This window comes from Aegilops tauschii, chromosome 1, assembly GCF_002575655.3.
Source record: "Aegilops tauschii subsp. strangulata cultivar AL8/78 chromosome 1, Aet v6.0, whole genome shotgun sequence".
Classification (NCBI taxonomy): Eukaryota; Viridiplantae; Streptophyta; class Magnoliopsida; order Poales; family Poaceae; genus Aegilops; species Aegilops tauschii.
This window is the reverse complement of record NC_053035.3, coordinates 469,611,077-469,633,329: the sequence shown is the minus strand read 5'-3', so window position 1 is coordinate 469,633,329 and position 22,253 is coordinate 469,611,077. Positions and strand designations below refer to the sequence as shown.

Here is a 22,253-nt window from a genome sequence, read left to right as displayed (position 1 = left end):
GACTGGTTTGGCTTCTATCCATTTGGTGAATTTATCCACCATGACCAATAAGTATTTTTTCTTGTGGCTTCCCCCTTTGAGGGGTCTGACCATATAAAGCCCCCAAACCGCAAAGGGCCAAGTGATGGGGATTGTTTGGAGAGCGGTAGGCGGCATATGGCTTTGATTTGCAAAAAGCTGGCAACCGACGCATCGTTGAACGAGATCTTGTGCGTCTGCTCGGGCCGTCGGCCAGTAAAAACCTGTACGGAAGGCCTTGCTTACAAGGGTCCGGGCTGCGGCGTGGTGGCCGCCAAGTCCAGCGTGAATTTCTGCCAAAAGTTGCCGTCTTTCCTCTTCGGAGATGCACCTTTGAAGGACTCCGGTAGCGCTTTTCTTATAAAGCTCTCCCTCATGGACCTTGTAGGCTTTAGACCGCCGCACAATGCAGCGCGCCTCGTTTGGGTCCTCGGGTAGTTCCTGCTGAGTTAGATAGGCCAGGAATGGTTCTGTCCACGGGGCTATGACAGCCATTATCACGTGGGCGGAAGGTGTTATTTCGGTGGCAGAGCCTCCGATTATGTCAGAGTGTTCGGTATCTGGTGTTGTGGCCGGGTCCGGACTATTGTCACCGGTTTCTCCTTCCCATACCACGGATGGATTAAACAGCCTTTCCAAGAAGATATTAGGTGGGACAGGGTCGCGCTTAGCGCCGATGCGGGCGAGGATATCCGTCGCCGGATTGTTTTCCCGGGCCACATGGTGGAATTCAAGCCCCTCGAACCGAGCTGACATTTTGAGGACGGCGATAAGCCGCCATTTTTGGATCCTTAGCGTCGAAGTCTCCATTTATTTGAGATTTGCGAGGTTCGAATCCCCACGCACCTCTAGGCATTGAATACCCATGGAGACTGCCATCCGGAGACCGTGTAACAGGGCCTCGTATTCTGTTGCGTTGTTGGAGTCTGTGTATAGTATTTGGAGTACGTACTGAACTGTATCTCCGGTGGGGGATGTCAGGACGACACAGCCCCTAGACCCGCCAGCATTTTAGAGCCGTCAAAGTGCATGATCCAATTGGAGTACGCGCCGTACTCTTTAGGGAGTTCGGCTTCTGTCCATTCGGCGACAAAATCAACTAGTACTTGTGACTTAATGGCTCACCGTGGTTTATATGTTATGTCGAACGGGGGAGCTCAATAGCCCATTTGGCAATCCGGCCCGTGGCATCGCGGTTGTTTATTATGTCGTTGAGTGGTACTTCAGAGGCCACCGTGATTGAACACTCTTGAAAGTAGTGTCGTAATTTCCGGGATGCCATGAAGACCGCGTATGCTATCTTTTGATAACGTGGGTATCGTGATTTGCATGGAGTGAGGACAGTCGATACGTAATATACCAGCTTTTGAAGTGGGAACTTATGTCCATCCGTCTCTCGTTCGACGACGAGCACTACGCTTACAACTTGGTGAGTTGCCGCTATATATAACAACATTGGTTCGCCGACATTTGGCGCGGCCAAGATTGGGTTGGTGGCCAAGATGGCTTTTATTTATTCCAATCCGGCCGTGGCAGCATCCGTCCACTCGAAGTGTTTGGTGCGCCGAAGAAGGCGATAAAGGGGCAGTGCCTTTTCTCCTAATCGGGAGATAAAGCGGCTTAAGGCAGCCACGCATCCAGTTAGTTTCCGGATTTGCTTGAGGTCTGTTGGGATAGCCAACTGTGACAAAGCTCAAATTTTAGCCGGATTTGTTTCAATTCCTCTATTAGAGACGATGAAGCCTAAGAGTTTTCCGGCGGGCACGCCGAAGACGCATTTTTCTGGATTGAGCTTGATGTCGTATGTTCGGAGATTATCGGACATGAGCCTCAAGTCGTCTATTAAGGATTCGACGTGTCTGGTTTTAATGACCACATCGTCTACGTATGCCTCCACTGTTTTGCCGATCTGTGTCTCCAAGCATGTCTGAATCATGCGTTGATTGGTTGCACCGGCGTTTTTGAGCCCGAAAGGCATGGTGTTGAAACAGAAGGGGCCGTTAGGAGTGATAAATGCCGTTGCGGTTGATCGGATTCCGCCATCTTAATTTGATGGTATCCGGAGTATGCGTCGAGGAAACACAGTGAGTCGTGTCCTGCGGTAGCGTCGATAATTTGATCGATGCGAGGGAGGGGGAAGGGATCCTTTGGGCAAGCCTTATTAAGGTCCTTGAAGTCGACGCATAGGCGCCAGGATTTGTCCTTCTTTGGTACCATCACCAGGTTTGCTAGCCAGTCCGGATGTTTTATTTCTCGGATGAATCCGGCCTCCAGTAACTTGGCTAGCTCTTCTCCCATGGCTTGCCGCTTAGGTTTAGAGAAGTGCCGAAGAGTCTGCTTGACCGGCTTGAACCCCTTTAGAATGTTAAGGCTATGCTCGGCTAGCCTGCGTGGGATTCCTGGCATGTCTGAAGGATGCCAGGCGAAGATGTCCCAATTTTCGCGCAAGAACTCTCGTAGTGCAGCGTCTACTGTGGGGTTTAACTATGCCCCGATAGATGCTTTTTTCGTAGGGTCCGTTGGGTGGACTTGGAATTTGACTATTTCATCCGCTGGTTTGAAAGAGGTGGATTTGGGTCTTTTGTCGAGTATCACGTCGTCCCTGTCCACTGTGGAGCGCAGCGCCATAAGTTCTTCGGCCGCGAGGGCTTCGGATAACGCCTCGAGGGCTAGTGCGTCGGTTTTATTTTCGGCGCGGAGTGCTATGTCCGGATCACTAGCTAGGGTGATGATTCCATTGGGCCCGGGCATTTTGAGCTTCATGTACCCGTAATGGGGTATAGCTTGGAAGATCGTGAGTGCCTCCCGCCCTAGAAGGGCGTGGTATCCGCTATTGAACGGGGCCACTTGGAATGTGATTTCTTCGGACCTGTAATTCTCCGGCGTGCCGAATACCACATCCAGTGTGATTTTCCCGGCACATCGTGCCTCGTGACTAGGGATGATTCCTCTGAAGGTCGTGCTGCTTTGCTCTATGCGGCTTCTATCTATTTCCATTTTTCGAAGAGTCTCCTCATAGATGAGGTTTAATCCGCTGCCGCCGTCCATGAGCACTTTAGTAAGCCGGAAGCCGTCCACAATTGGACTAAGGACCAAGGCGGCTGGTGTTCGGGCTGTTCGGAATTTAGGTTCGTCACTGGCATTGAAGGTGATAGCCGTATCGCTCCATGGATTTATTGCTGCCACGTGGCAGACTTCGGCAAGGCTGCGGAGTGCTCGCTTACGCCTATTATTTGAGGCGAAGGTCTCGAAGACTGTTAATACTGTATTGTTATTCTCCACGGGATGGTGCTCTGCGGTATTGTTGATGAGGAGATCCTCACCGCTCTTGGCCACCTGCCGGAGTACCCAACATGCTCTAAGGCTGTGTGTTGGTATGGTATCCGCTGTACTGTGAATTTTGCATGGCCCATTAAGCCATCCCTCCAATACGGTTCCACGCCCTGTAGTGGGCCTTTGTTTCTTTGTAATTGGATCGGGTGACTTACGAGAGTACACCCTTTTAGTTCGGACGGGGGGTTTAGTGAGAGCCAGAGGATCCCAAAAGTTTGTTTGGGTTTTCCAGGCGCTTTCCATCGCACAGTACTTCCGTACTATGGCCGCCAAGTCAGCGAAGCGTGTTATGTCACGGCGACTTATGGCGTTGAGGATTCCCCTGTCCGTGCAATTTTTGAAAAAGAATGAAATTGCGTCCTCCTCACGACAGTCCTTGACATTGCTCATTACAAGGAGGAATCTGGCCCAATAGTGATGTACTGTCTCCTGGGGCTCTTGTCGAATGTGGGAAAGATCGCTTATATCTGGGTGGGTGGGTGGATTTAAGTCCGAAGCCTGACCCGATCGGAGACCCAGGGGCGGAGGAGTTTCCGATCTTGGAAGTTCGGGCTCCGGGATATTGCCCAATAGGTTTGGCCCGCTGCCTGATTCTAGGTTCAAGGTTTGGGCCATGTCCTCCCGTAGACGGGTATCCGGCTCGGAGAGCTCGGGAATCCGGACATAGTTTGTCCTCAAGATAGAGGAAGAATCGCCGCATTGCTCCTCCACCACCGCTATCTGATGGGTGACCGGAGGGGAGTTGATCTCCCTTTGGTCGGGTTTAAGCCCGATCTGATCATAGTCCGTAGCGACTCCCAAGGCAGCGATGCGATCCAAGAGCTCGTTCAAGGAAGAGAGCTCCATTGGATCCAACTGCTCGGCGAATTCCGAGCCGACGTGGAGGCTGTTTTCGATGACCCGAGAAGTCATCGTCGGCGCAGCGGCCGAACGGGCGGTCATGACGAAACCGCCTAGTCGGAGGGTTTGGCCTACAGCCAGGGCTCCCCCAGAGGTGATGTTGTCCTTGACAACGAGACGAGCCATCCAGTCCTATGATGACGGCACAGTGGAACTCTCAATGAAAGCACCAATGTCGGTGTCAAAACCGGCGGATCTCGGGTAGGGGGTCCCGAACTGTGCGTCTAAGGCGGATGATAACAGGAGGCGGGGGACACGATGTTTACCCAGGTTCGGGCCCTCTCGATGGAGGTAATACCCTACTTCCTGCTTGATTGATCTTGATGATATGAGTATTACAAGAGTTGATCTACCACGAGATCGTAGAGGCTAAACCCTAGAAGCTAGCCTATGGTATGATTGTTGTTGTCCTACGGACTAAACCCTCCGGTTTATATAGACACCGAGGGGGATAGGGTTACACAGAGTCGGTTACAAAGGAGGAGATCTACATATCCGTATTGCCAAGCTTGCCTTCCACGCCAAGGAGAGTCCCATCCGGACACGGGTCGAAGTCTTCAATCTTGTATCTTCATAATCCAACAGTCCGGCCAAAGGATATAGTCCGGCTGTCCGAGGACCCCCTAATCCAGGACTCCCTCACCTCCGCCGCCGCGAGCCACCCGATTCCCCTTTCCCCTCTCCCAATTTCTCGCCGCCGGCGACCACCCGCCCCGCCTCCAGCCGCCATGTGGGGGCGCATGTGGAGCTCCGGACGCGGCTCCGGCAGCAGATCCGGCCGTGACCGCGACCCGGAGCGCGAGCGGCGCGAGGAAGCGCGGCGCCCGGAGGTGGACTAACCACGGGATGTCGACGCCGGCGAGCTTCAACCGCCGCGAGACGGAGGAGTACGACCGCCGGCGCGCGTCCTTCTCCTCCGCGAGGTCCTACGCCGGATCCTCCTCGTCCTCCGGCGCAGGCTTCCTCCCCGTGAAGAGGGAGTGGTCGGACGACGAGGAGGAGCCGGAGCCGCCGGCGCCGTTCGCCTTCGTACCGGTGAAGGAGGAGCCCGAGGAGCCCGCTCCGCTCGGCCGCCGCGCAGTCGTCGGCCCCGAGGACTACGTCGCGGACTTCGACGCCGTCGCCGCCGCCATCGCCGAGCGGAGCGTGCGCGAGGAGGAGGAGCGTCGGCGCCACGCCGAGGAGCTCGAAGCCCTCGAATGGCGGCAGGCGGTCGCCGACAACCGCGCCGCCAACGAGAAGGCTGAGGAGTGGCGCCGCATCCGCGCGGAGCAGGCGGCGAAGTATGTCGACCTATGCAGCTCCGGCAAGGAGGATTGAGCGTCCGGCTCCTCCACAACGTCGTCCAGTTGCCGCGACCTCGCCGCCGTCAGATCCAACCCCTCTGCTAGTAGTTTAACGTAGTTTGTAGTATAAACTATGCTTGTAGTTTGTTGATCATGTGATAAACTATTAGTGCAATTTCTCCCGCGAAAGTGTTTTTTCAAATTATGCAGGTTTTGATACGGGTTCTGTTCGGCCGCGCATGTTTTCGACCCGCAAACGCGATCTTCGTGAAACCGCAAACGCGTTTTGCGGGTCGAATTTTTGCGGGGTCTGCTAGAGTTGCTCTAAGGAAACACCGTAGATTCGCGAGATTCGTCGTTGTTAAGCCCGAGAGTCCAAGTCTTGGAGAAGCGCCAAAACTGAAGTTCAACAAAGTAGGAGTAGGAAATAACCTGCATGGTTGGTTCACCACCCCCCTCCTCCTCCCTAGCCGCCCCTCCTCCCTCCTCCTCCCTAGCCACCCCTCCTCCTCTTCCTTTCCTCGTCGCCGCCTGAGGCAGCCGCCGGGCAAGCCCGGGGCATCAAGGATGGTGGCGGCGGGGCCTCGGTTGCCCTGCCTCTGCGTGGGGAACCCCGGATCTGGAGCGGCGGCTCCATTGGCAAGGCATGGCCGGCTAGCAGCCGTGCGGGCGGTGGATCTGGCGTCCCGGCTGCGCGGGCGGCGGGATCCGGTGGTCGTTGGCGGCCGGCGGCGGTTTCTGCGGTGGCCGGTGTGCGCGATCTGGCGCCTCCCCTCCTCCCCTGTTCGGCGTGCGGGCCAACCTCGTCGGGCCGCGCTTCCTTGGGTCGCCGGTTCTGTACGGGAGGCGCTGCTGGTGGCAGGGATCTAGTTCGGGAGAAATCCCTGGTCGGCCATGGCCGGCCGCGTCGACGGCGACGCCTGAGGGCGCCGTTCGCCTCCTTGAGGCGTCGGTATGGACTGATCCCCTCACTTCCCCTTCCCCTAGGTCTCCCGGGCGAAAGCCCTAACTTTGTTGGGCGGCGACGGCGCTCACGGCGCCGTTCCCTTCTTGAAGGCGCCGCTTTGGGAACCTTGGGGCTGGGTGGCGCTTGTGAGTGGTGGGCGACGGCCGTGGTGCGGCCCTATCCTAGCATGGATCTACGTCCGTTGCTTGGAGATGGACTCGCGTAGGTGAAGGTCGTTGTTTGGCATCATGGTGGCATCGATGGCGGAGGCACCTGCCAAGGTTGGCACCTCAATCTGCTCTGAAGATGGACCAGTGGAAGATGGCGGTGACGACATATGTGAGTGCGTCAGACCGGTTTGTGCCCCGGACCCGGTATGTGGCTCGGTCGGGGCCTCCAGCTTTAGATGTTAGGCTTAGGTGAGAGGTCTGAGTATTTGGCCCAGCTTGCACCCCTTCATCATATGGATTGGAGTAGCGGCAGATGTTGCCAAGATGGTGGATTCATGCATATTGGTGTACTACTTTGTAAGGTCCTCGAGAATAATCAATAAAATGGCCACATGCATCTTCCAAATACAGAGGCCGGGGGTCATCCTCCTTTTCTAAAAAAAAACCTATACCAGCAGAAACAAGTAAATGCATCTGATTTTTTTTTTTTGATAATTTAACACTCGGTATCAAATGCATGAATGGCAATGCAGTTGGGAAACAAGGAGACTTCATACTAGTACACCCTCTGTAAACTAATATAAGAGCATTTAGATTACTACTTTAGTCATCTAAACGCTCTTATATTAGTTTACGGAGGGAGTACTAGTTAAGGATATCATATGAATAACTCCATATATACAGCATTGCTCCTGGGCCATGGCCGGCATCACATGGTTCCAACACTACCGAGACTAACTAATCAGGAAGGGAGCATCAGGAGCATGAATTCCATCAGGTAACATCTAAACATGCAGGCGCATTCATACTGCTGGAGCGACAGAGCAAGCACTAGTTGTTTCCAATCTCCATGAGCAGCCAATCCTTTCTCATGTCCATCGGGAGTGCCATGAGAGACTCAAATCGGCGGTCATGACCGATAAGAGCACTGTAGGCTCTCAGAATATCAATACGGGCTAAGTCAGGTATGTTTTTGAGTGCCTTGAAGATTATTTCAGGGGAACTTGAATTTGGCACTTGCACATGCACAGCTGGATTGCTTTCGCCTAATGGTGAGATAGGTGCATCATTTGTTCTCGGCCTCTTACTGACCTTATTAATTTCAACTTCCAGGCCCAATTGACCGATTTGCGTGTTAGGACTACCTTCACCATCAGTTACACCAACAACCTCTGCTGATACCTCTTGACAACTCTCACCATCAGTCTTTGCGCCTTCTTTTGTCGCGTTGTCACCGGAGCATGTGATGCTAATTGCATCCGAGTTCCGAACAACTTTAGTCTTGTAGCATGTGGCACCTTTGTTTTGTGGAACCGTGTTTTGGACAGCCCCCTTCATGTCCCTTAGAAGGAATGGGCGCAAAATGGCATGAAGCTTCGAAAGAAGGGCCCTTCTTTCCTCTTCAATTTGTTGTTCCTCACCTTCTTTCTCAGATTTATCAAACCTTTAAAGAAGGTGGTTGTCAGCCGAGGCGAAAAAAAGTAATACACAGAATATTTAACAAGTAGCTTAATTGTTAGAAATATATGAATCTTACTTGATTTATAAGTAAGTTTCTCAGCAAACATAACATAACAATATATAATAGAGTTAAGCAAAATACAAAGTATCAAGTATATGATAATATTTGATAGACAATTTAGCAGCAGCACTGTAGTTTTTACATACAACTGCAGAAGAATATGTTCCAAGAGTAGTATTTAAATAGTAAAATCACTGCAATTATGAGTTTATGGCAGATAACTGATAGTAAGAAAATTTGTTTTCCCCTAGTTTAACAGATACGTTTACAATGTTCTGATCACATTATGTGCTTCTTAGGACCATTCTACCTTTACAAATCCTGATAGGTGTTTGGGCTGGAACAACAATCAGCATGTCAATTCTATTAAATTCATATACCAATATAACAGTTATCAGGCCAATGCCATGCAGAGTAAACCATTCTGGAAGATAGGTAACATTCCATCAGAAAATTCAGGTAACTATAAGTATAATCAAGAAATGCAGTTTAGCATCACAACAGCAATTTGGGCACAGGAAGTGCTTCTAGCTCATGAAGAACATGAATAAGATATAGAATAGCATATATAGACTGTTCATAAGGTAAGGGGTGTTCAGAACTTTGAGTGTTCAGTAGCAAATCATACCACGAATCAAATTCCTCACGAGATGAGAATGCATTAGGCAGAGCAAAGTTCAATAGCGACCACAGCTCTGCTAGGTTATTTTGAAAAGGCTCCCTTATCAAAAGGAGCTTATGATCCATTGGCTGGCACTTTACCGCCTCCAATACTTCATGTTCTCTTTTCTTGAGTTGATAGCCCTGGAACACGAAGCATGGAAATGACATGTAAATACAAAAGGGATAAGGGATAAAATGTTTGTTATTGATATAAGTGTTTTTCCATCACCTCATCGACAACAACATATTTCCAGTCATACTGAGCAAGCAATTGCTTTTCTACCATGACCATATTATATGTGGTCAGTATGATCGGGAAATCAGGGCCAACAGCTTTGCGCGCAAACTGTTTTCTCATTGTTGCGCGACCCTGTTGGTTTCCAAAGTAAAACAGTTCCTTCATAGATGGAAAAAGCCTGAAACCATGTAATCCCCATGTAAGATATGAACTAACGGTGAAATGCAGTGTAAACTTAGAAACTTTACCTTATCTGTCTCAACCAGTCTCCAATACCGTTGTCCTTGTCCAGAGAAGAAACTATCAGGTATGGACCATGCTGGCCACTCTGTTTGAGACGGTCAAGAAACACAAGTGTTGGGATTACACCCCCGGCTCCCATTTGATCCCCTAGTATAACATTTAGTCGATGCGGCCACATCGATGTTAGCCACTCGAGACACTCGTCCCATATCTCTTCTTCTGTCAGGGTAGCGTAGTCAGCGGTAGATCTTGTAGGGATTTGGTCTGTCAGTGCCAGGATCCCATCCAACTTTCTGAATAGCCTCTTAGGGTCAGAAGCAAGTGCTGCAGATTCTGCCATCTTCACAGACAAAAAAGGGATAAAAATTGTCAGAGGAATTCAAGAAGCTACAAAAATACAACAAATCGCACCAAGAAAAGGCGAAATAACCTCGTCCATCTAGAGATCTAACCACGGGCCTTTTTTCCCCAATAAATCAGGTCATGAATCAGCGACCATCCCCATGCCATACCACAGAAGAACTGAAGAAGGGCTAAAAATTGTATACCCGAACGAGCACACTAGCAGATCTGAACACGTTGGGTACAGGAAAGGAAATCTAGCACAAATTGAACTGGATGGGCAAGGATCTACACTTGACGCCGCATGGTTTCTTCAACAAAGATCCCGACAAAATTTCTGGTAGCTATTTCGGTAAATCCAGGCTGCGAAGACCATACCTTGAATTTTGATGTCCGTTTGCGGCGAGCGAAATAATCGCTGGAGAAACTACGAGATGGAAAAAAGAGGGGCGGCCGATGAGGAATCGGTGGGTGGTCGAAAAAAGAGAGGGAGTTTCAGGCGGGAGAACGAGAGAATTTGCGCGCCTTCCCCCCTCGCTCGCTCCCCAGCAACTTTCCCATTAACTGGAGCATAGGCCCGTGCGTACTATAACTGACCCTTAAATTTGAGCCCATGACAGTCCATGAAAAAATAAGTTGGGCTGTGTCGAATCGATTGACCCCTATTTTGGGTCAGTCGAATTGCTTCCTGGGCTCGTTTTTGCTTTTCTGGGTTGCATTTTTTTCTTTTTCTCTTTCCTTTATTGTTATTTCTTGTTCTTGTGGGTTTTTGGGTGAGTGTAATATACATACAAATACTATATAATATGTGCAAAAAAATCATTATATGATTATTTTTGCATATTACGATAAGGTGCAATTTTGGTGCGAAGTTGTGCACATTTTTTTATAAATTTTATTTCTTCTTAAAAGAAATACCAACGCCACTAATTCATTATTTTCATAAAAAACATTATTTTGATATTGCTTTAGTCTTTACTTCATTTCCATTCTACTTTAAGGTTAATACCAATGCCACTATTCATTTATTCTTGGATTTTGTTTTTGCAAAAGTTATGGTCAAAAAAAAAGAAGCATCCACCGCGTCTGCGACACGGGGGAAAGACCTCGCCGCCGCTCGAAGGCCACCTCCACCACCGAGCCCCGCTACGCCGTTGACGGAGGGCCGGCCGGCGAAGCCGCGCCGCGCCCGAGGATGGTGACGGCGGGGCGGCCTCGTCCTCCTGCCCCCGCGCCAGATCCCCGCCAACCCTCGATCTGGCCGGGGGCACCTCCACCAACGCCCTCTCCTGCGCCGCTACCGGTAGGCCGGCCGGCGAGGCGGCGCCGCGCCCGGAGCTGGTGCCGGTGAGGTCTCACCCCGCCCCCGCCTCCGCACCCCCTCCCCTCATGCCGGAGCGCCGCCACCACCACCCCTCAGATCTGATCTGGCGCTCCGTGGTCGCGCACCTCCTCCAACTGCTGCGGTTCGTCTGCCCGTCTGATGCGGTGGCGCGGCCACGCCCATGGCTGGCCTGGCCGGGGTTTGGTCTTGCTCCGACGCTGACCACCCTTCGTCTCCGACGGCGCCTCCTCCGAGCGGCGATGGCGGCCTCTGCGCATGTTTGGTCATGGTGGTCTCTCTTGGCAGTCCGTCAAAGCTTTGCGGTGGATCCCCGTCGACATCACTCCAGTCCCGGCGGCCATGAACCTGCGTTCTCCAGTGTTCATGATCTGTCGGTGCTATGCTGGTGAGGATTTTCGGCCTCGACGCTCCGGTAGCTGCGTCCCTTCCAGCTACTTTGGCTTGTCGGTGTTCTGGCGGCCACGTCTCTCGAAGTAAGGATCTGCGTCTCCTTCCGGTTCCTGGCTTGCTAGCGGCGTCGGCCACCACCATCCCTCCGCATCAGCTCTCTGCCCGCTGCCTTCCCGACCCCGTCCACCCCACACGCCATGCCGGCTCCAAAGCTCGCGTTTTTCGACGGTAGCAGGTGCAGCCTCACCTTGCCCCTTATATGGTGGCGGCGGTCGTCTGGCGTGCTGACTTCTTCATCTTCGGATCCTCATCTGGCGACAATGGGATTGCTCAAACTAAGGCCAGGCGAAATCCTTGCTCGGCTTGCCGATGCTGGCAGCGGCGGCACTTGTGGGTGTCGTTTCCCTTTCTGAAGGCGCTGCCATGGCCTTTATCTGTGCCCCTCTTCGAGTATCGGGGGAAACCCTAGATCCGGTTCTCCGGATCGGATAGCGGCGGCATAACGATGTCGTTCCCCTTCTTGAAGGCGCTATCTTGCTAACTCATGGCGTCCCGGGGTTGGATTTGAAGATGTTTGACGTCTTGCTAGTTTGGCTTGCCTCCCTAGTTCTAGGCTTGGTGGGTTTAGTTGTGTCTTTTTCCTGTTCGGGTTGAGCATCCCTTGTCTCTCTGCTATGGGTTCCATGCTCATGCCTTCTCGCGTTCATGTCATGTTTTGTAACCCTCCTCTGTACTCAATTCTCTTTCTTCTATCAATGAAATGATACGCAAGCTTTGCGTATTCGCGAAAAAAAGTTCCACTTTTATATGCTTAGTCTTGCATATTTTTAAAAAGCGCAATTTTTATGTAAATTTCGTACAAATTTTGTCAATGTTTGTTCTAGATTCTTTTTCCCATTTTTTTTGTTCTCAAATGGTAATACCAATGCCAGTAATTCATTCTTCCTAAGGAAATTTAATTCTTTCTTTTGTGGGTATTTTTGATTCATTTTTATTTCTCTTTTATGTTTCTATGTGTTTTTCTTTTTTCTTTCCTTTATTGCTTTTTTGTGTTTTTTTGGCTAAGTGTAATTATATACAAACAAATAATATATAATATTTTCCAAAATTTCATGATTATATGACTATTTTTGCATATTATGATAAAGTGCAATTTCGTTGCAAAGTTGTGCGCAAGTTTTTTATTTTCTGACTTCTTAAAGGAAATACATTATTTCAGTTACACTATGTGTAAACTATAGTAGAATGCGAAAAATGCACTATTATATGCTTATTCTTTGCATATTTCAAAAAGTGCAATTTCAGTGCAAATTGTGTGTAAGTTTTGAAAGTTATCCTTTTTCATTTTCTTTCTTCTTAAAGGGTTTCATTCTTTCTTAGAAAAATTCATTATTTTGATTTTGTTTTAATTTTTTCTGAAAGGGTAATACCAGTGCCACGAATTCATTCTTCCATAGAAAACTTTGTTTTTTATTCAGTTTTTCATTTTGTTTTAGTTTTCATGTCTTTTCTTTTGTAAGGGTAATACGGATGACACTAATCCATTACTTTTTAATGTTTTTTTTGCGGAAATCTCACTATAATATGCTAAGTTTTGCATAGTAATAATATATTTTCCAAATATATGTATGCATAAAAATAAATATGTGTGAGAATGCTATTCATCGGTGAGATTGCACATGTATAAAAATGAATATACATGTGTGAGATTACACATATAGCCACTAACCATCGCATGCAATTATGTGTGAGAATGCTATTCATAGGTCATCTGCAAAGACTTGCCCAATTACTATACTAGAGCAGCTAGTAACTAACGTAAAAAAAGTAGTCTGACTTGATAGTATTGGACTGGAGCAGCCCATGGTCCAGCTTGCACCTGTGCGGATGCTGCGTAGGCTTGTGTGGCTGCCTAATTAATCATGCTTGACTGAAACAGAGTTTGGGGTCAATCGACTGACCCAAAATTTATTTCAGTCGATTGACCAGTAGCCACGCCCGCTCGGCTAAAGTTTGAAGACATCAGAACAAGATATTTATTGCTGGAACAATCATATGGTGCCACACAGAGTACATGATCGTCACATTGGCATAACATAAGTCCAGGCAACTCCCTCCATACCACACATAGTACACGACCGATCGATCGATCAGCGTGATTTATTTCCACTCACCGTATAATTCTCTCTCTTTATATGTAATATACAGTAGCACTCTCGTACGATTTATTATTACCTCATCACGTCCTCAAGTGACATCACAAAGCCATGCCATGCCACACACCCACACCACACGTAGCGTACGTGCAAAACGCGAGGGAGATGGATCATGGATGGACGGAGCTCACGGGTCGACCGCTCAGCACCTTGGCAGGCGCAGCTTGCACGCGGCGAAGACCTTCTTGCCGTTGGGGGAGTTGACGTAGCGCTGCAGGTTGGGGTCCTTCTTGTACTTGCACAGGCAGCTCGCCGGGTGCGCCTTCAGCTTCCCGCAGCACGCGGCGCTCGGCGCCGCGTTCCCGATGATCGCCGGCGCGCACGGGGTCAGCTGCGTCGGGCTGCACGTCGCCGCCTCCACCATGCTCGGCGCCGCCAGGAGCGCCGTCGCGAGAGCCACAACCATGAAGCAGACGAGGGTCGCCTTGGCAGCCATACCTGCTTGGGTTCTTCGGAAGCAAAGAGGAAGCTTGACAGAGTGAGCTCCTATAGGATATGGGAGTGTTCGTCCGAGTGTGTTGCGGGAAATGGAGAGCGGTCGAAGGTGTATATATAGGCCCGGTGCAGCACGTAGTAGGTGAAGCGCGAGACACGGTGTGCGATGCGGGAGCGTCAAGCATGCGTGCACTACGTATGCCATGCGTGGCGCGCGGACACATGTACAGTTCCACTGGCGATCAATGATCGGGACGGCAGGGTGGCGCATCGAACGGTACGGCCCATGGTGGCGTGTTACGCTTTGGACGTGTCAACGAGACAAGCCTTTCCATTTTTCAAGATCTCAGTGGGTGATAAGAGAAAGTCTCGGCTATGTGCAGGGATGAGTTACACGTAGTCGGCGCAAGCATGCGCGTCGGTGCTCCCGGTAATCATTTTGGGCGGCGGTTAACGAAGAAAACTTTTTTCTTCGAGGAGGATTAACCAAGAAAACTTTGGTGATTCATGAGGATCGAGAGGCAGCATGCATGGCTGGCGTGAACATGGGTCATCATTTCGCCGTTCTTTTAAAAGCTAAGGGGGAGAAATCCTCACACAAATATGATTTAAAAAAAGATTAATTCAGTTTATTAGAAAATCAGACAAAAAAAGCTAAACAAAATTGCTCTATTTATGAGGAAAATGGCACGGATACACCAGACAAGCAACATAAGAGAAAAAAGAAAAAGAACAAAGTGGGTGCTCAAGACAAAGCATAGCCCAGCCAGCATATAGAGTGATCATTAGAATACCACACGGAGTCAAACCAACTCGACTGGCAAAGTTTAGATACACTAGTCTCTCTTTATGATAGATTTCTTAATATCATAATGGAATTTATGATAATTAGTTTTCATTGTTCAAATCAATCCATAATTTTTCATTTGAGAAACAGATAGTACATCTCATTTGCACCAAATCAAATTACGTGAATCTAGATGATCATGTCAGATATAATTGAAATCATACGCAAAAGTACACTCAAGAACATAATTGGTTCTTAGATGACTCTATTACTAAACCCAACTTCCATGTCACATTTGATATATCCTAGAAGTTTCTACGAATATGGTTGCCTGATATACAGTAGAAACTCTATTATAATATTTATGATCTAATATTAAAAGATATATGGACTCCCGCATGGTTATGCAAATATATGTATATACACTATACAATTAATGCAATATTGTAAAATTAGTTCGAATAGGTTTTTCAACAAAGAAGATATTTTTTTGGTATAGATATCTTACAATCCAAATTGTGTAGAATCAAAATTCTCAAAGATGTACTACAATTGTATAACAACAAATAATATAACAATTATTTAAAAACATTGTTATGTGGCTAAGTAATAAAAATTGTATTAATTAAAATTGTTATATGTACACTTAGTTTAAAATAAGTATAAATATTTGGTATAAAAAATAATGGTTTCACGTCACCTCGGGCCCAAAAATGGTTTGGACTGGCTCTCGACGAGCCCATACACAATGCATCGTAGCTCCCATCACGAATACTTAGTCGCGAGACGCTTATGCTGGTGGCTAGGGTAGGGGAAAAATCCCGAACGATTAGATCGATCGATGCGGTCGACTCCGCCACCAGCGCCGACGACGTGTCTCCCGTAGCGTCGTTGCCCGCTGATTTGGTAGATCTCGTCGGCTGGCTGGTGCTCGCCCAAGACGACCTACATGGATACGTTTGCTTCCGCGCCGTGTGCACGTACGTGCGGTCCAGCATGCTCTACCCGCACGCAAACAGCATCATTGTCCCGTGCTTCCACCCACGTCGACGGATGATGCTGCCCAAGGAACACGAACTACACCTTGAAGACGGACGGATGGGTTTCCTCAACCTCGACATTGGAGTGTTCGTCTGCCCTCGGGCCCCTCTTCTCGAGGACTATCACGTCCTCTGCCTAGTTGAAGGCCTTCTCCTACTGCAGCGGCACCGGCAACACGATAATGAAAACGGCGGTGATGTTTGCCTACTTCACCCCTTCACGGGGAGCATTGCCAAGTTCCGGCCAATCACGTATGCCACAATGAGCTTGGGATCAATCCACTGGAGTTCACGCATGGAGCGTCCTTACTTGTCGCTAGGCAGGGTGACCACCTCCCTGAGCATTGGTGCTGAAAGAGTTCCCATGCTCATGATCATGCTTCTAGATCTGTCGCGCGTGCTATTCGCTACCACCAAGGACAAGCAATGGAGTTTCTCGGCCTGGACCTTCTCCCCGGATAATAGCATCATATCATCATCTAAAGGCAAAATTTACATGTTGCAGAAACCCACGTCATCAAGCAGTGATGAACTACAGATTTTTCAGATCGACCCACCTCACCATGAGAAGACGCCTGGATTCATCTCGACTTCGTTTCAGCCACCCAAGGTGATCGCCACATGTGCAAAGGGCAAGATCCACACTCCTTTTGAACTGATAGAGTGTGACTCTGAGATGTTGCTCGTCGGTCCCAGCAGCCATCACTCCAACCGCACGGTGGTGTACAGGGTAGCAGATCTCATCCTTGGAAGAGTTGTCCCGTTAAAAAGCTTAGGGGGCAATGCTCTCTTGATTGATATTGCAAGCAGCCAGAGTGTCATCAAAAGCAGTCTGAGTGTCGCATTTTAGGCCGTTCTACCATTACCAGTGACACCATTGTACGCAGGGATCTCAGGGGTAACAAATGTGTTGAAAAATATCACCTTGGTAATGCCACTTTGTCGTCAATAGCGGTGGTGTTCGCCAAACATGATGCTCATGGGCATTCTACTTGTGGCCTCATTAACCATATCTATGGTGTCTACCATTGTTTGTGCTATTAAGCAATGAGCTACTGTAGTTTGTTTTTACTCTTACAAAGATGAAGGGGGTGATGATGATGGAGATGAAAGGACCAAAAGTAAGAAGATCTCCAATGGTTCCTCGGATCACTTCTTCTTCTATTTTGGACGTAGTGGTGGCTGCCAGGGTTCTCTTCCCCCCGAGTTTCTTCTGTTCTGACAGAGGTGAGAGCAACTCTAGCAGACCCCGTAAAAAGCCCCGACCTGCAAAATAACCGCCAAAATGCGGGTCGGCACGGAAAATCCCGCCCGAACAGACCCCGCAAACGCCGGTCCGTAAAATTTTTCGAGGGGCGCGGCAAAATCTCAGCCCAAACCCGCGAATACGCAGGTTTCCGCCTCGACCCTACGGTGCCCCGTATCGCAGTGAAGCGGTTGGCAGGAGGGACATTTCAGCCCATGCCCTTTCCCCACCTCCTTCCGCCGCCCGCCCGCCATTGGTTCTGCCCGTCCGCCGCCGGCGATTCCGGCCAAATCTGCGGGCGGAATCGCGCTCTGGAGGCGTCCTCCACCCTCCACCATCGATACGCTGTACCGCCCCTCCCGGATCCGGCAAGACGAGCCGCCCCTGGTCGCCGTCGCCGCCGGGGATTGACAGCCCTCGAGCCGCCCCTAGTCGCCGCCCATAGTCGCCACCCGGGATCGCCCGCCCCACGAGCCGCCGGTGAGTGTTTGCTTGTGCTTTGTGCCGAGCGCTATGCATAGTTGGTTGACGCGGCGTGTGATTTTTGTTCATGTAGATGGAATTGAGCCCGCGCGAGAAGTTTTTGCTCGACGATTCTTCCGATTCGGATGACTCGGATGTTGAGACGCTGCTTGCAAACTATCGGCAGCAGACGTTGGTGATGGCCCTTGCCGTGAAGGAGCACGAAGACGAGAACCGAAAGAGGCGGCAAGGATCGACCGTCGGGCGTCTTTGCATTCCTTGAAATCGCCATCTCGGGAACGAGATGTTGATGCAAGACTACTTCGCGGAGAATCCAACATATCCACTGCACGTCTTCCGGAGAAGGTACCGAATGTGCCGATTTCTCTTTGTGAAAATTGTTCAAGATTGCGAGGCAAATTGTTGGTATTTTACTCAAAGAAGAAATGCCACAGGCTTGAAGGGATTTAGTGCATATCAAAAATCTCAACAACTATGCGGGTGATTGCATATGGCGTTCTGGCTGACTATGCCGATGAGTACCTTCGCATTGGTGAAGATACCACAATTGAGTCAGTGCGTAGGTTTGCCAAAGTGATCATCCGTGTCTTTGGTCCTGAACTAGCAAGATGCCCGTGTGTTGCACGAAACATCAAGATGCATTTGTATGAGTAGTTTATCTTGTGAGAGAAAAGGATGAACGAGGGAATGCCTTATTGGCAAATGTGAAGAGGGGTGTGGGTATTCTTTTGCAGAATTGACATAGTTTCCTTCCTATCTGTCAGATATAAACTGGACGGCCTATAATGCAGGATGGCAGACACACCATCATCACCAACTCTGTTTTTTATAAGAGTATAGATATCTTCGGGCACCCAACGAGGATGACAAAAAAAATTGATGGCATCTAATGAGAGGAGAGGTTGGCCTGGCATGCTAGGTAGCATTGATTGTATGCATTGGACTTGGAAAAATTACCCGAAGGCATGGCAGGGAATGTATTGTGGCAAGTCTCGTGATGCAATAATTGTGCTAGAAGCCATAGCATCCGAGGATTTATGGATTTGGCATTGCTTTTTTGGTATGCAGGGCAATCTCAATGATATCAATGTGTTGCAATAGTCTCATTTGTTTGCTAGGCTTGCTAATATGGTGATGCTCCTGCTTGCAACTACACTATCAATGGGCATGAATACACAACAGGGTACTGTCTTGCAGATGGTATATCCCCTCCATGGTGCACATTTTTCAAGAGCATCAAAGAACCCAAAACTAGAAAACAATGTGAATTCACAAGGGTGCAAGAGGCAGCCCAAAAAGACATTGAAAGAGCATTTGGGGTTTTGCAATCTAGGTTTGCCATTGTTCGTGGTCCTGCTCGTTTTTGGGACAAGCGGACTTGAAAAACATCATGACATGTTGTGTTATCCTTTACAATATAATTCTTGAAGATGAGAGAGGCATGAACTTGGAGTTCTTCTATGACAATGTGGGTACCCGTGTCAAACCAGCTAGAGACCCTAACCGCATTAGAGCTTTCCTTCAGACATACAAGGAGATTGAAAATGCAAACACCCACTTTCAGCTTCAGGAGGATCTCATTGAGCATCATTGGCAAAGGGTTGGACAGTAACAAACTCATTTTTATTTAATTCATGTGTTATTTGTATTCAGGACAAGTGTTATATTGCATTATTTAGTTTGCTTCGGTGATTTGAATAATTATTTGTAATGTGGATGATTGTTGTATTGTGTTGGTGTTGATATTTTTTCTAAATAATTATTTTGTAGTGTGGATGATTGTTGTATTTTTGTGGTGTGGTATTGATATTTGCGGACCGACGGCAGCGGCGCAAGAGCAGACCCAGCAAAGCCGACCCGTAAAAGAGTATATTCCGTGAATATCCTTTTATACGGGCCCGTTTTGCGGGGTCTGCCGATGCGGCCGTCCGCGCCGGCCCTCAAAGCCGTTTTCCGCGAAATGCAAACGCGTTTTGCAGGTCGGCGGGATGCGGGGTCTGCTAGAGATGCTCTGAGGGGGTCTCAAGTGAGAGGAGAACGACAACTAGTAGATCGTGGAGTCGCGCGTGTCGCCCAAACGAGCGATGCGTGAGCATTACTAGTGGTTGGGGCGCGCCCTAGGCGCGCCTCTTGAGGCGTTCTGGTGCGCACTAATCATGTTGGTGTACTTGTTTATGTTTTGAAAGTGCATATAAACAACATTGATTAGAACTATGATGCATGGAACACAATTGCATCAGAACATTCATACAACAGAGCAAGCATAGTAATTTCATAGAAGATAACAGGTTCATATTAATATAAAAGGGTTGGACTTAGAAGGTGCTTGATCGATCACAAAGACATAAGTAGTGATTCAAATCAAAATCTAACAGGCTCGAAAAGCAAGGCTATGTCCAAAAGCAGAGGCAGAGTTCCTCAGATCAACATAAAGTAGGCGACGCCTTGACTTGCACTTGAAATGGAACGACCTTCTTGGATGTTTGTGTGATAGCAAAACTCCGACCAGTTCATCATGATGGTAGCCCTCTTGTCGGTTCCAAGAATAAAGCGACAGTCGCCACCCATAGTGTCGTCCACAAGGTTGACTGGTATGTTATCATCATTCTAGTGGATACATTTCCTCAAGTTGTCCTCTGTGTAATGCACTTAAAAGTATTGTTGACATAGAGAAAAGGAGTGAGAACACAAAAGAGTTTCGTGTGATGGTCAATAACAGGATTAATCTTTGAACGCACCATCCTCTGGCCTCGTTTGGCAAAGGTCTTATTGATGGCGCACACATAGTACTTGATCTTTGGCGCCTTGTGTCAAAACACCGCATGGTGTTCACAAAGTTTGACCTCATTGCCCCAGAAACAATGTTCCTCTAGCTTTCCATGGTGTGCCGCATTTATTCTATATATAGCTGCAGTTGTACAAGCGTGGGGTTGTTCCTTGGCTGTTGGGGTCAACGTTGCAGCAAACCAGCATCATCACGATGTTGCTTCACCTTGGAGGCAGACGAGGGGGGCGAAGGCATGGAGGAAGAGAGATTTGTGAGGGCGGTGGCAAGAGGGAAGGGGGTCGTGTGGGAGACCCGGGCTACGTTAGCCGAATTCATCTCAATCTCCTATATAGCCAGCTCGGTTATTTATTTTCTCATCCTAGGTTGTGCTCCGGCACAGCAAAAAAGTGACGACCTGGATGCCTCCCACGATGGCCCTGTTATTCCCTCGTGAATAGGGCCTCCTCTGCCGTCCTATGCGCACAAATCTTGCCGATGCCATTTTGATCGTGCATATGCAGCCCAGATGAGAGGCAGAGGTTAAAAATACTCCACTTAACATAAATACATCATTAAAGTGTTCAGTCATATAGCAGAGCAAACCAGGAGGTCTATATTAGCATGTACTCCCTCCGTCCCATAATATAAGAGCGTTCTCTTATATTATGGGACGGAGGGAGTACGTCATAGTGTTACAAGGTGGATGCCAGAGCACAACCAGCAATTGAAAATCAAAGCCTAACATATCTTTGCTGACTTTAACCACAATACATGTCACTCTTCTTGACACTCTCAAAGCAAAACTATCAATAATTCACCTGATACAATCTCTTGTTTGTGCCATCCCACACACAAATCCATCATGACCTCCAGTGGCAATTGTGGCGTATCTGCAGATAACAATTCTAGAAACTGAGCATTGATAGGATAAGGCATCATATATGCTTTACTCCATTCTCCTAAGAATAATACAAAAGTGAATTCAAACTATGTACCTCCATGAATCAGTCATGCTTGGAGCCACATCAACATATTGCCATCAGTTGCCGGTCTTCCACATCTACGCACTAGCAAAATAAAGAAGTTGCTCAAAAGTGTTCAGCTGAAATATAAGCAGATATACAATGTGGGGCTTTCCCCAGCCCACTCCTTGCTAAAATAAATTAAAATGTAAGTGAATTTTTTTGGAATGGATGTCAAGGGAATATGTACTATAAAAAGCAGGGGGTATTTTCTTTTAGTCATTTGAACAGACAAACAAGGCACACCTTTTGTGTCACATGATTGCAGCCATCAGAACAAAAAGTTGTTAGATTAATTGTGGATCAAAGATCCACGATAAAATAGGTGCAAACATCCTATTTGATGCATTAACACAATCCATCGAAGGGCATATACACCATGCTTAGAAAAGAAACTAAACAAGCAGGAAAAACAAATGAAAATCACATCCAAGGAGGATGGCATAATCCAGACGAACTGATCATCCCCAACCCATCCAAGGCAAGGCCATACTCGAATCCCGTGGTGGTGGAGTATCTTGGGCAGCGGAGCAGGGAAAGGAGAATAACATACCAGTGTGACCGGCAACAACGAAGACACCAATGACTGCTCGGCCTCCTCGTCCTTCTCTTTGACGCCACACTCCGAGGCACACTAAGTGTTTTCATCATTCCAATTCCCATTGAACTGATGCTTGATTCTGGTGCTAACCTATAAGAAAGAACACATATTTATGTATATTTCATCAAGTATATGCTAGAAATATCAACAAGGGAAGTTGAAAGTAAACCTGTGCGGTTTGACCTCAAGTCCCATCATCCTAGAAACGTTTGAATCACCATCCATGTGGTTGTGTATGGAGTGTTTGCCATGTTTGCTCT

At 48.5% G+C, this 22,253-nt stretch overlaps 2 protein-coding genes across 3 annotated transcripts; both read right to left on the bottom strand.

Moving 5' to 3' along the window:
* Positions 1–7,302: 7,302 nt before the first annotated feature.
* Positions 7,303–10,208, bottom strand: LOC109748919 (ATP-dependent DNA helicase DDM1). 2 transcript variants are annotated; one of them, XM_020307932.3, is made up of 5 exons: positions 10,040–10,208; positions 9,325–9,659; positions 9,068–9,254; positions 8,804–8,979; positions 7,303–8,097 (listed from the first exon to the last, which is right to left on the bottom strand). In XM_020307932.3, exons 2-5 carry the CDS (start codon positions 9,657–9,659, stop codon positions 7,485–7,487), a joined length of 1,311 nt encoding a protein of 436 aa, XP_020163521.1. In that variant the 5' UTR covers positions 10,040–10,208; the 3' UTR covers positions 7,303–7,484. The 2 variants fall into 2 exon arrangements, with proteins under 2 accessions (XP_020163521.1, XP_040246694.1); XM_040390760.3 differs by lacking the exon at positions 10,040–10,208 and adding an exon at positions 9,750–10,032.
* A 3,090-nt stretch (positions 10,209–13,298) lies between these two features.
* On the bottom strand, positions 13,299–14,145 carry LOC109748918 (non-specific lipid-transfer protein 2). Its single transcript, XM_020307931.4, has one exon. The coding sequence runs from the start codon at positions 14,046–14,048 to the stop codon at positions 13,755–13,757; it is 294 nt and encodes a 97-aa protein (XP_020163520.1). The 5' UTR covers positions 14,049–14,145; the 3' UTR covers positions 13,299–13,754.
* Positions 14,146–22,253: the final 8,108 nt, after the last annotated feature.